This window comes from Eublepharis macularius, chromosome 9, assembly GCF_028583425.1.
Source record: "Eublepharis macularius isolate TG4126 chromosome 9, MPM_Emac_v1.0, whole genome shotgun sequence".
Taxonomy (NCBI): domain Eukaryota; kingdom Metazoa; phylum Chordata; class Lepidosauria; order Squamata; family Eublepharidae; genus Eublepharis; species Eublepharis macularius.
The window spans coordinates 94,988,673-95,001,508 of NC_072798.1; the positions used below are offsets into that span (position 1 = coordinate 94,988,673).

Sequence of the window (12,836 nt, forward strand, 5' to 3'; positions counted from 1 at the left end):
GCATCTGACGAAGAGAACTTGATTCTCGAAAGCTTATGCTACAATAAAATTGGTTAGTCTTAAAGGTGCTACTGGACTCTTTTTGATTTTGTTTACAAAGTGTGCTAGTATTAGCCTCACGACAATCACCCTGTGAGGTGGGTGGGGTTGAGAGAGCTCTGAGAGAGCTGTGACTGAGCCAAGGTCACCCAGCTGGCTTCAAGCGGAGGAGTGGGGGATCAAACCCAGTTCTCCTGATTAGAGTCCTGCCACTCTTAACCACTACACCATGGGGACAAAGTTGGCATCTTGGTTTGCTGCAGGCCCTGGTCCCAGAGTCCCTGTTAGGATGTGCATTATTGTGACTGAAAAGTTTTTAAAATCTGGGTTGTCTGTAGGCAAGAAAGGTTTGCCTCTCAATGCCTGTGGAAGAGTATTATTGTCCAGCGTAGGTTGCAGGTCATGAATGTTGTGCGGAGCTGGTTTGAGCTGAGAGCTGTATGTGACCACCAGTGGTGTTCTGTTGTTGTTTCGTTTGGGCCTATCTTGTAGCAGGTTGTCCTTTGGTATAATTCGGGCTTTCATGGTCTGTTTCCTCAATACATCAGGTGGGTATTGCAATTCCCAAAATGTCTATTGTAGATCCCACATGTGAGAATCGCTGTCTGAGGCAGTATAAGGTAAGCAGCAGTACTGCAGTCCATGAGCTCTGCTCATGACCTGAGTTTGATCCTGGCGGAAGCTGGGTTCAGGTAGCCAGCTCAAGGTTGACTCAGCCTTCCATCCTTCCGAGGTCGGTAAAATGAGTACCCGGTTTCCTGGGGGTAAAGAGTAGATGACTGGGGAAGGCAATGGCAAACCACCCCGTAAAAAGTCTGCCAAGAAAACATCGCGATGCAACGTCCCCCCATGGGTCAGTAATGACTCAGTTCTTGCACAGGGGACTACCTTTATCTTTATCATGTATTTGTACAGTGGTGTCTAGAAAAAAATACCTTTTGTGTGGATTGATTCATGGTCAGATCGATGGTAGGGTGACTGAAGGCCTGGTGAAATTTCTCCAGTGTTTCTTTCCCATGTGTCCAGAATGATAAAAACATCATCAACATCTTAAGTATAAGAGGGGTCTTATTGGGTGGGAGGTGAGGAAGCAGTGCCCTAAGTCAGCCCTGAAAACGTTAGCATGTTCTAGTGCCATGTGGATGTCCATGGCTGTGCCAGCGATCTGAAGAAATAAATCACTACCAGATCAGAAGAAGTTGTGAGTGAGGACAAACTGGCAAAGCTTTGTAGTGAGGTCGGTAGTGTGTTCCTAATGGCTTGTAGTTCATCTTTGTGGGGGCTGTTGGTCTGTCGCAACTCAACATCTGTAGTGGCCAAAATAATGTTACCTAGAAGATTGTCGACTGATTGTATTTTTCTCAGAAAGTCTGTGGTATTGCTCATGACTTAGGAACAGGGCTTTTTTTCAGGGGGAACGCGGTGGAACGGAGTTCCAGAAACTCTTGAAAATGGTCACATGGCGGGTGGCCCCACCCCCTGATCTCCAGACAGAGGGCAGTTGAGATTGCCCTCCGCGCCGCCGAGCGGCGCGGAGGGCAATCTCAACTGCCCTCTGTCTGGAGATCAGGGGGTGGGGCCACCTGCCATGTGACCATTTTCTCTGAGGACAACCCACTGAGTTCCGCCACCTCTTTTCCCAGAAAAAAAGCCCTGCTTAGGAAGAAACTTAACCAATGCTGGTTAAAATGCTGTTTTGTGAAGATGGTGCATAGAGGAATGGCTTGATAAAGAGATACACCATGAAACGGATTGTTTTAATTGCTAGCGCATCCGTTGCCAACAGCCCGGGAGCTTCCTTATCGCTCTTCTCGCTCCCGTCGGACCCTCTTCGCCCTTCATTGGCAGGTTTGCCTGCAAGAAAGAAGAATCAACTCGTTGGAATCGTGCACTTGGAAAGACGGACTTTGTATTTATATGCATGTTATTATACATGTGTTGAATGGACTGTATTCCATGCATTGGGGCTATATACGTGTAGACGGATAGTCCCTAGTATGTTTGGAGTATATACATTGGAAGACTTACGTTGCACTTTTTGCACTTATTGCATTGACACTTTCATTAAAATTGCATTATTATCAGGTTTCTGTAGACCGTTTGGTCTTTGTTTGGCAATATTTAGTTTGGTCTTTGTTTGGCAATATTTGGTCTTTGTTTGGCAATATTTAGTTTGAAACCTGTCCCTACTTGTTTGTGAGAAGATGGAATATGCCTGGTTAAGGTTGCTGTGGTGTGTCCATATAGATTTCTTCCTGTGTGTGTGTGGGTAAATACTTTATAATCCTGTTTAGTTCTTTTTGGTATTTCAACGTATGCTTTATTTAGAGTGCAAGCTTAAACAGAGTTCCATCCTTCTAAGACCATTGAATTCAACGGACTGAGAAGGGTGTAACTCTATTTAGGATTAGACTGTTGCAATAAGTGTATTTATCTTATTACTAAATACCAATGCTTTTGGCAATTTCCTTTACTTTTTCATTCTAATGTACTTTATTGAATTGTCAGTAGGTGGAGCCTCCTGTTTAGAAACTATTTTTGATAGGAAAAGAACTGATAAAGACAAGCACACGAAACAGTCTGGAAATCCCGTGAACTGCAGGCGTGGGTAACTAAAGAGGAATTTTTAATCGAACGGATTCTTTGAGTTTGTTACCCTTGTCTGAACTTCATGCGATTTCCTGAGTACCGATATGTCCAAATCAGTTCTTCTGGATGTAAAGATTGTTTCAGTTTGTTCAAGCATGTGAATGTATTGTGCGACTTTTGTGTTATACATGTTTTTAAAACGTGCACATTTTTTTAGTCGTAATGTATGTTATTAGACTGGAGATTATATATTTGTGAACGAGATCATTTGTTTGAAATAATGTCTCTTCTTGTGTCATTTTTAACTTGAAGTGATAGTTTCAAATGCGTAGTGTGTGAAAAAGAATCCTAACCCAATTTGCTGGCAGAACCCAGTGAGGAATAATGGTTAGTGTTGAACAAGAATCTGGAGGATTCAGCTCACCATTCTGCCACGGAAGTTCTGTGTGTGTCTTTGGGGCAGTTACTTTATCTTTCAGCCTAACCTACCTTAAAGGATCGTTGGGAGGATAAAATGCAGTGTGGGAGAATGGCGATGAAAGCTGCTTTGGATCCCCGTTGTTTTTACTAAACAAGCAATGTACAGATTGCTCGAACACAAGCCAGACGCTGTTGTTGCCATGTGGAGCTCAACTTGGTCTTGGGGTGGGGTGTGGGTAGGCCATAAGTCCACCAGAAGAAGTCCCAGTGGCTATGATGGACAAGCCACCCCTGCTTTGAAATTAACGAAGTTATCCAAAAATGGATTAGGAAGGTTTGGTTGGTGATGCTGATGAATAAAGTTTTCACCCTAATAAGTTTGGGAACATGAGCAGTTTTTAAGTTGGTGGCAACCAGTTATTAAATATTGGAATAATAATAGAATTAGTAATGCGTTGCAAAAAGTAGTAATAATTATCTAAACAAGGACACTATGTAAAGAACTGAGCAATGGATAGCTTTGTTAGTCTGTCTGTAGCAGTAGAAATGAACAAGAGTTCAGTAGCACCTATAAGACTAACAAAGAAGTGAAGAAGTGAGCTGTGACTCACGAAATCTCATTCCCTACTGCAAATTTTGTTAGCCTTATAAGTGCAATCAACCAACAAAAGGGAACGACTTCCCAATATACTCCAAACCAACCAAAAGAGCACACAGGCTCAAGGAAGTCACAGCAACATGCAATTTATGCAGTGCAAATTAAATAGCTATATCATACAGTCCCAAGTTTGCAGAAACGTAGTGCCCAAACAGTGAACTGGTATACTACAAATTCATACAGTATGAGTTCTGCTATTGTAGGGAAAATGCTCTATTAGCTATATACATGCATAATCAAAGGCGTAATGTCCATGTTTAACAGTTCTAGCAGCCGAAAAATGTCCACGGCAAAGGTTATATCCACAGCGGCGACGAGCTGCACCGGTCTTTTTCTCTTTTTCGCTCGTTTCAACCAACTTTCTTCTTCAGGCCGTTAATTATCACCATCTACTAGCCACGAATCTAGACTCCAAACATACAGCAGTCAGTAATACAATGGAACGGGTCCTTGAGCCTGTGTGCTCTTTTGGTTGGTTTGGAGCCTTATAAGTGCTACTGGACTCTTTATCAATGACAGTTTACCTACAGATGTGATTTGTTAGAATTATGGTAACTGGTTAAACTAAATTTTATTCAAGATGAATAATAATATTTCTTTTTATCTCTTGTCCACTATCTAGCTTAGCTAGGAGAATGCTCATACTGTAATTGGTGATTTGTTTGGTAATATACATAATTTTTTAAAATGTTTGCACTTCTCATGGGATGCTAGTAGAAGAAAGGATACTGATGACACTGTAGAAGGCAGTCTCAAGATTCCTTTTCAGCTGTTATCCTGTACAGAGTTAGAAACCTTCCCTAGTGTTGTGTAAAAACCCCCCCAAAATGATAACATTTTATCTCCTGTGGGTAAGGAAACCAAATTTGCCTCAAGAAGGCAAAGTGTTTTTCCCCACAAGATTTTCCGTTATTATTAGTATTATATAGTAACTAGGAGCCTTTCTTTCTCCCACCCTTCCCCAATTCAGAGCCCTGCGTCCTGTTCCTTCTGTATGTCATTTGTCCATCATTCAAAGTTTCCAACTTTTAGCCTGTCAAATTATGGACAGCTTGAGATTTTAGCTTGAGATTTTATTTGTATGGAAAAATTCAAACATCATGAACTCTTGGTTGTTAAGGCTGTTTCCCACCAACCATTTATTGGCTGTAAGGCTGCCTTCAGTCATCATGGTAAACTGTAGTGTGATTTTGTTTGTTCATTTTACTTCATTTATACCTCGCCTTTCTCCCCAGTGGGTACCCAAAGTGATTTCCATCATTTTCCTGTAGTGGTCTGATTTATCTATACCTCAGGAAGCTTTAAGCTTCTAAGCTGTCTGGCATGGAGATTTATATCCCAAAATCTGGATGGACTCAGAGCTTCAGATACAGTCTGAAAACAAAGATCTCTGTTTAGAGAACCTGCTTCTCAGTACAAATTATTTATGTGATTTCTTGTTTTAACTTTTTCCTGTCAGGGTCCACAGAGACTTTCTTTAGAGTTTAAAACTTTATTCTTTATTGAATTAAACCCTAATCATTTTAATTAAGATGCTTAAATATAAAGGCATATCAAAATGAATCTTATTAATAATAAAAATATGCATGCAATAAAAAGTAAACCTGTTAACATTTCTCAAAACTATTAATGATTTAAAATCAAATCAGACTTAGTTTAGTATGAAATGCATGGGAATTTCATAAACACATTTTTTACCTAAAATCTAATGTGTGAGATTTCCTTGGTCAAAACTCTAGTTTCTTGTACTAAATGACATCTATCCATAAATAGAGCTCTAAGATCTTTTACATGTGAAAATAATTTTAAAATGCGATTGGTTTTAGATTTATCATGTGATGTTTCACTAAGCCAATTTATGATGCCATTGTTCACCTGCATACATACGACTCTATAAATCTTTAAAAGATGTTAAAAAACGGCTATAAGCTAGATAAACAGATTACACCTGGTCTCTTCTAGTAATTAAAAATCCATTTATCCTTTTCCCAGCTACTTTTAATTGGTAGTCAAAGATAAAAGAACATCTGTATTTTCCCACAATCTGCTAACTGCATTAACAGTGCAATCCTATGGAGAGTTACTCCAGTCTAAGGCCATTGACTTCAATGAGCTTAGACTGGTGTAACTCTGCATAGGATTGCACTGTAAAGGTCATACAAAGTTCACCAAAATGCATGTATATAACTAGAGTATATATGATTAAAATAATATCTTCTACAACATCCCCCAAATCTGTGATGTAGCTTTCATACGTAATAAAGTAGTACAAAAATACAAATTGCATAGCAAGCTATGTGTGAATACATTTACAAATTAGGAGAGATTAATAAGGTTATCACGCTGCTAAGTGCTGAAACTGCTTTCTTGGGAACTTCGTTGAGCTGCTTGTAAATCCGGCAATGGGTTGACCGGCTAGAAACCTGGATGCAGGATTCAGGGTTCCTTTCACAAGTTTTCTGGAACCTGATAGGACTGTCCCCCCAAATATCCCAACACTTGTAAGCAGGGCTTTTTTTCAGCAGGAACGCGGTGGAACGGAGTTCCGGAACCTCTTGAAAATGGTCACATGGCCGGTGGCCCCGCCCCCTGATCTCCAGACAGAGGGGAGTTGAGAGTGCCCTCCGCGCCACCGAGCGGCGCGGAGGGCAATTTCAACTCCCCTCTGTCTGGAGATCAGGGGGCGGGGCCACTGGCCATGTGACCATTTTCTCCGAGGGCAACCCACTGAGTTCCACCACCTCTTTCCCCAGAAAAAAGCTCTGATTGTAAGACTGTTGTGCTGCAAAATAGTCTTGATAGTGGCCGCTTTCACGTGTCTTTACATTGCGCAAAACTCACGGAACGAGGGCATCTTCATGGCGCGATTTCTGATGTCATCGTGCCACGGTTCCATTTTCGTGGCACAATTACATCAGAAATGGTGCCATGAAGATGCCGTTGTTCCATTAGTTTTGCACGATGTAAAGATGTGTGAAAACGGCCAGTATTAAAGTCAGTAGCTGTCGTTTCCCTCAAAAGCTTTAAAAGTCATTTAGAAGCGGAGTATAAACGTTCTGAGGGTTCCAAAAAATTCACCTTTATATTCCTTAGAGAAGAAATGATCTCACCTAATAGATGATATTGTAATTTTAATAAACGCCAAAAAGCATATGTTACACTTCTCTCTTCCGTTTTTTCTCACAAGGATAGGCTGAGATGGTATTACTGGCCCAAAGTCCAACCCCTTCCTCTCTCAGGCTTTGCCTCTGTCACTTAAGAGAAATTGATTCAATGGAGCATATTTTTTTCAATTGTCCATACCATAGGAAAATTCGATTAGGAACTATTAGTCTACTAATAGAAAGGTTCCCTGGCAGATTGAACAAAATTAAACTTGACTACCTCTTGTCTGACAGGAATTATCAGACATCATGCCAGGTAGCGAGATTTTGTGCCCAGGTCTATAAGTTCCGTAAATTGCCTATGGCAGTCTGAACGCGCTTTAACTCTGTAAATAATTAACCTATGGCATGTTTTACTTCTACTTTTTTATTTGTATATCTATTTATTGCCTTCTCTTATATTTAATTCCATTTGAACTTTTAAGGAAGCTTCCACGGGGATTTGAACCTGGGTCTCCCATATCTGATGGTGCAGTAATTCATATGGGAATTACTTCATATGGGTATACATTGGACTGTGTCAGACTAGGATCTGGGACGCCCAGGTTCAAATCCTCACTCTATTGAAGTTTGCGGAGGAATCTTGGGCCAGTCACCCACAGTCAGCCTATCCCACCTCACAGGATTGTTGTGAGGATTAAATGGAGGAAAAGAAAATGATGTAAACTCCGAATATTTACAGAGCATAATCAAGCGAGTAAATACCATAATTCCGAAGTGGCTCGCCGCTTCGGAATTATGGTATTTCCGAATTTTTTCTCCACTTCGGGTAAACCCAAAGCAGGAAACCCAAATCTTTTGGGGATGCACATCCCTAGACTACCAGGACAGAATTATATTATTGGAGTAAAGGGTGGGGGGTTATCTTGATGGTGTTGATTGCTGAATATAAATATGTTGAAGTGTAATGGTAATGAGATCACCTTTTGCTGTATGTTTTGGACCTGCTATATTTTCTCTTTGTCTTAAGATGAAGACTTGATTGATCCCCTCCCACCACCCAGAAAATAATGAATTCTAACACCCTGGTGATTGTGGCATAAGGTTATTTCTTCGAGATTTTGATTATTAATTTTTTGGGAGTGCATTACTAAGGCAACTGCTAGGCTTTCCTTCTAGTACAGAGTTGTGTTCTGGTTGTGAATCCAGCCATGGATCTCACAGTATAGGTTTGTACCATTGCTTTGACCATCTCGCCTTACTTATTTATTTTATTTACTTCATTTATACCCTTTTCCTTCCATAGGGACCCAAAGTGGCTTATAGAATCGTAGGGTTGGAAGGGACCTCCAGGATCATCTAGTCTAACCCCCTGCACAGTGCAGGAAATTCACAACTACTTCCCCCCACACCCCCAGTGTGGACCCCTGCTCTGTGCCCAGAAGTTGACAAAAGTCCTCCAGGATCCCTGGCCAAACTGGCCCGGAGAAAATTGCTTCCTGACCTCGAAGTGGCAATCGGCATTACCCTGAGTGTGTAAGAAGGGGGCCACAAGAACTAAGCCCTGATGTAACCCTTTCCTGCCCTCCCTCTCATGATGTGCTTAGGTTCACAGAATCAGCATTGCTGCTGTCGTTCTCCTATGTCAGATGTCAAGATGTCACAATTTATTTGTGACTTATACTTGAAATCCTCAGGTTTATACTCCATCCCCTCTCTCCAGAAGGCTTCCTGATTTTAGGAAGACTTTGGCTTAAACATAAGTTGTTGAGATGTCCAGATTTGGGCGTTTTTAACAACTCGAGTTTAGCTTTCGCCTGCAAATGGGATTCTTAATTATCATCTCATCCGCATTTATAATCCTGGTTTGTGGGCAAGAAACAAATCCTAAACCAGGAAGTCTTGGTGTAGCATGTGGGGAGAATGGTGGGGAGGGAGTTCACAAGGATGAAGACTTGTGTTCATTACAAATCAGAGGTGGTTTGGGATTGCTGCTTTCACACATGTTGCTCGTGTGATTAACCATATAATCCTAAACTCTTCTAAGCCTGTTGCAGTGAGCTGTGATCCTAAACATATGAACCCCATTGAATTCAGTGGGATTTAAAGTTGAATAAACCGGTTAAGGATCAGACAGCAGAAATAAGGATGAGGATGTTGTATGCTGAAAAATGTTATTGTGGGCGTAATGTCAAAATCTTCTCATGTGCTTCACTATCCGAAATGTTGTTGTCTTTTTTTTGAATTAAACCAGCCTTTATGTCAGATCTGTGCTGATGAAATTCTAATTTGGGTCCATTTAATAATCTCTTGTGCAGGTGTTCTTCAAATGATGCAGACGAGAATAAGTGCCCTCCAGAGCACCGTTGACCGGTAAGTCAGCTCTCAAATATCAATAGATCTATTAACTTCCGATGTACCACCAGAGCTTCTCAAACATGTTTTCATTTTTCATTAGGATCAGAGCCAAGATTATTGATCCCTACCACAAAATAGTATCTCGCACTGCACAATTAGCAAGACTTCAGGTAAGCTAGGTCTTGACTGTCATCCGCTGTTCTCCAGCAGAACCTTCCTTTTGCTTGTAAAGATGCTTGTGAGCCCAGCTAGAGCATATCAGAGAGTTATGTATGTGCCCGTGCTGTAAGTGGGAAGCATTTCTTCTTGCAAAAGGGAATGTAATAATTTGGAGAAGAGCAGAAGTGTTTCTTAAGAAGTACTCTTGCAATATTAACATAAGAGTTGATCCATGGACAAGAATTAATTGGGACCAGACGTAACTGTCTTTCCTGTAGCCGAATGCAGAGTGTTGCTATGGTTACTGTTTGGGGGGGTATCCAATGACAAACTCCCAGAATAAATAATTGAAAGCACTGGGGGGGGGTGGGGTGTTCCAAACGCATCAGCAGTCTTTGAAAAAGCGGGAGGGGGGAAATGAGCCAAGCAGAGTTGTTCATTATGGATTTTGGACAAGCAACACGCAGTGTCCCTTATCGTTTGTTTCAATCCAAGTGATTTTTGTGGAGTTACTAGGGAAAAGGTCTCTCCGGTAGGTAGCATCATGAATGTATTCCAATTCTGATCAACTGCAATAGTTTAAAAATGATTGTCACTTGGGGTGCCCAAATATGGAAGAATAATTTACGTTTCTCTTCTTTTAGTTCCTTAAAAAATCTGGCTGATAGTTAAATTAGATTGACAAAAACGCGATTGTGATTTGGATAGTGAGATAATAGAGCTGGGTGTCATCTGCATATTGGTGGCATCCAATTCCATAGCTACAGGTGATTTTTACTAAAGATTTTGCCTCAGGGTTGAATAACATAGGAGATAAGATTGTGCACTCGGGGAACCCTTCAAGATCATTCCCATTCTGGAGATAGCTGATCTCCAATAGCAACGCTTTGCGTCTGTTCCGTGAGAAATTATTTAAACCAATCCAGGGCACATCCCTCGATACCCACTTCTGCCTCCAAATACCTGAGCAAGATGGCATGGTCTACTGTGAATCGATCCAGGAGAAGCAACAAAGAAGCATGGCCTTTGTCTGCATTCAGGCGGTGATCACCGAATAAAGCCACCAGAGCTGTTTCTCTCCCATAGCCTGAATCCAGGCCAAAAAGAGTCCAAAGCAGCAGGAGGTATCCACATAGACATGGAGTCGATCTGCTGCTGCTCTTTAACCTAGCCTCTTTAGTTCAACATGCTGGCTCAGATGCCACACTGCCTCGTCACTGTCATTTGGATGCTCATGTGCTAGGATCTGATCATGAACATATGTCAGAATGCAAGTCCATCTGTCATTTTGGTACTTGATGTAGAGACAGATCTCATTTTCACGACTCAGGAATCCTGCTTGAAGAAGCAAGTCCGTCAGTTTACAGCTCCAAACTCTGGTAGCTTGTTTGAGTCCGTAAATGCTCTTGTGTTGTTTGCACGCACGTTCCTCTTTGCTGCGATGGTGGCTTTTGCATCGCTTGGGAGGCTGCTGAGGAGAAGGACCCATATATCCCGCCATGCTTGCAGCGTTCATATATGCCAAAGCTGTGAGCAGCAGAAATGGCTCCCACATCATAGTTCCTTCCAACACCACTTGGTGTGCTCGTGAAACATTAAAATAAAAAGAAACTTTTAAAAAAAATCCATCTTCTGAATTAAAAATGCTTTTGTTCACCCTAGTGTGAAGCAGTTGTCTGTATGATACTGATTTGAGAAATTTCTGCACAAGCCATTTTTCTTGACGTAGATTTTGGAGTGTTGACCCTGGATAAGAGTAACTGTAATTATGGCCAGAGAAATGGTAAATTTGGTGTTCTGGTATTGCTTGAGCTGAAGTCCATGGTAAACCTCCTGAACGGTATTCAGCCTTTGCTTTCTATAGTCATAGATCCAGAGGAGTTAGCCGTGTTAGTCTGTAGTAGCAAAATAGCAAAGAGTCCAGTAGCACCTTTAAGACTAACCAACTTTATTGTAGCATAAGCTTTTGAGAACTGCAGCTCTCTTCGTCAGATGCATCGTCAGACACAGACAATCAGTAGTATAGTTCATAAGTACTCATAATTTCCTGGAAAGTGCTGTTGCATGGATTATAGATCCAGAGGAGTAAGCCGTGTTAGTCTGTAGCACCTTTAAGACAACCAACTTTATTGTAGCATAAGCTTTCGAGAACCACAGCTCTCTTCGTCAGATGCATGGAGGGTATGAAGAAACTGGACAGAGATATATAGGTGGGGAGGGGAGGAGGGAGAGGGTGCAGGGAGTAAGGGTCATGAAAATGTAAATGAGTTACAGGAAGTCATGAAAGAGGTGGAATGCACAATCCAGGCTGGGTGTGACCCCTCCCCTCCATGGCAGAATCTGAATAGAATGCCTGAAAGGCAGTTACTTTTGGTAACGAGATAACCATTCATAGTCTCTGTTCAATCCAAGCCTGACTGATTTACATATAAATTCCAATTCAGCAGCTTCCTGTCGGATTTTGGTTTTGAAATGTTTCTGTTGAACTATGGTGACCTTTAAGTTGCAACAGACCCAGACGCCAACTCTGCCCTCATCTACCCAGAAAATACGATGACAGGACCCAATGGCGTCAACGACACAATCTCTGGTTCTTTCAGCTGCTCATCCTCCAACGTGATATATGTCCTCGTGTGCCAACAATATCCATCTGCTCTGTACATTGGACAAACCAACCAACCTCTGTGCAAAAGAATAAATGGATACAAATCTGATATTAAACATGGCAACAGTCAAGAAACCTGTGGGGGTCTACCAGGACGTTCCATCAAGGACTTAAAGGATTGTGCATCCCACCTCTTTCATGACTTCTTGTCACTTATTATGACCCTTACTCTCTGCACCCTCTCCCCCCTTCCCTCATCACCAGTTTCTTCATACCCTCCATGCATCTGATGAAGAGAGCTGTGGCTCTCAAAAGCCTATACTGCCATAAAGTTGGTTAGTCTTAAAGGTGCTACTGGACTCTTTAATATTCAGCCTTTGTGTTCTTGCAGTGTATATTTATGAATAAATGCCCTTATCTCTACAGGACAGGCTTGTAGTTACAACCAGGGCTCGTTTTGAGGAGGAACGCACAGGAACGCAGTTCCGGCAGTTCCCCAAAGAGGTCACATGTCAGGTGGTCCCGCCCACCTGACTTGGCCATTTTGGGCCTGTTTTGGCCTGGATTGGGGCTGAAATGGCCTGGATCGGGCCTCTGATGGGTGGTGGATTGCTCTCTTGCTCAGCAGCAGCCCGATCCTGAGCATTTTGGGCCTCTTTTTGGCCATTTTCAGCCCCTTTTTGCCATTTTGGGGCCAATTTTGGCTCTGAATAGCCAAGATTGGGTCTAAAAAAGCCAGGATAGGTGATGTCAGGGGTGTGCCATATGCAAATCAGTTATGCTAATGACACACTTCCGGTGATGGCAAGGGGTGTGGCATATGCTAATGAGTTATGCTAATGAGTTCCTCCAGCTCTTTTTCTATGAAATGGCCCTTTACAACTTTTCAGTGAACGGAAACCGT

At 41.9% G+C, this 12,836-nt stretch overlaps 1 protein-coding gene across 1 annotated transcript in view; it reads left to right on the top strand.

Moving 5' to 3' along the window:
- Positions 1-12,836, top strand: part of COG5 (component of oligomeric golgi complex 5) — a 261,645-nt gene that overhangs the window by 7,080 nt on the left and 241,729 nt on the right. The window contains exons 4-5 of the mRNA XM_054987831.1: positions 9,129-9,183; positions 9,269-9,338. Of these exons, the coding sequence (XP_054843806.1) occupies positions 9,129-9,183; positions 9,269-9,338 (125 nt within the window). The remainder of the gene's footprint in view (positions 1-9,128; positions 9,184-9,268; positions 9,339-12,836) is intronic.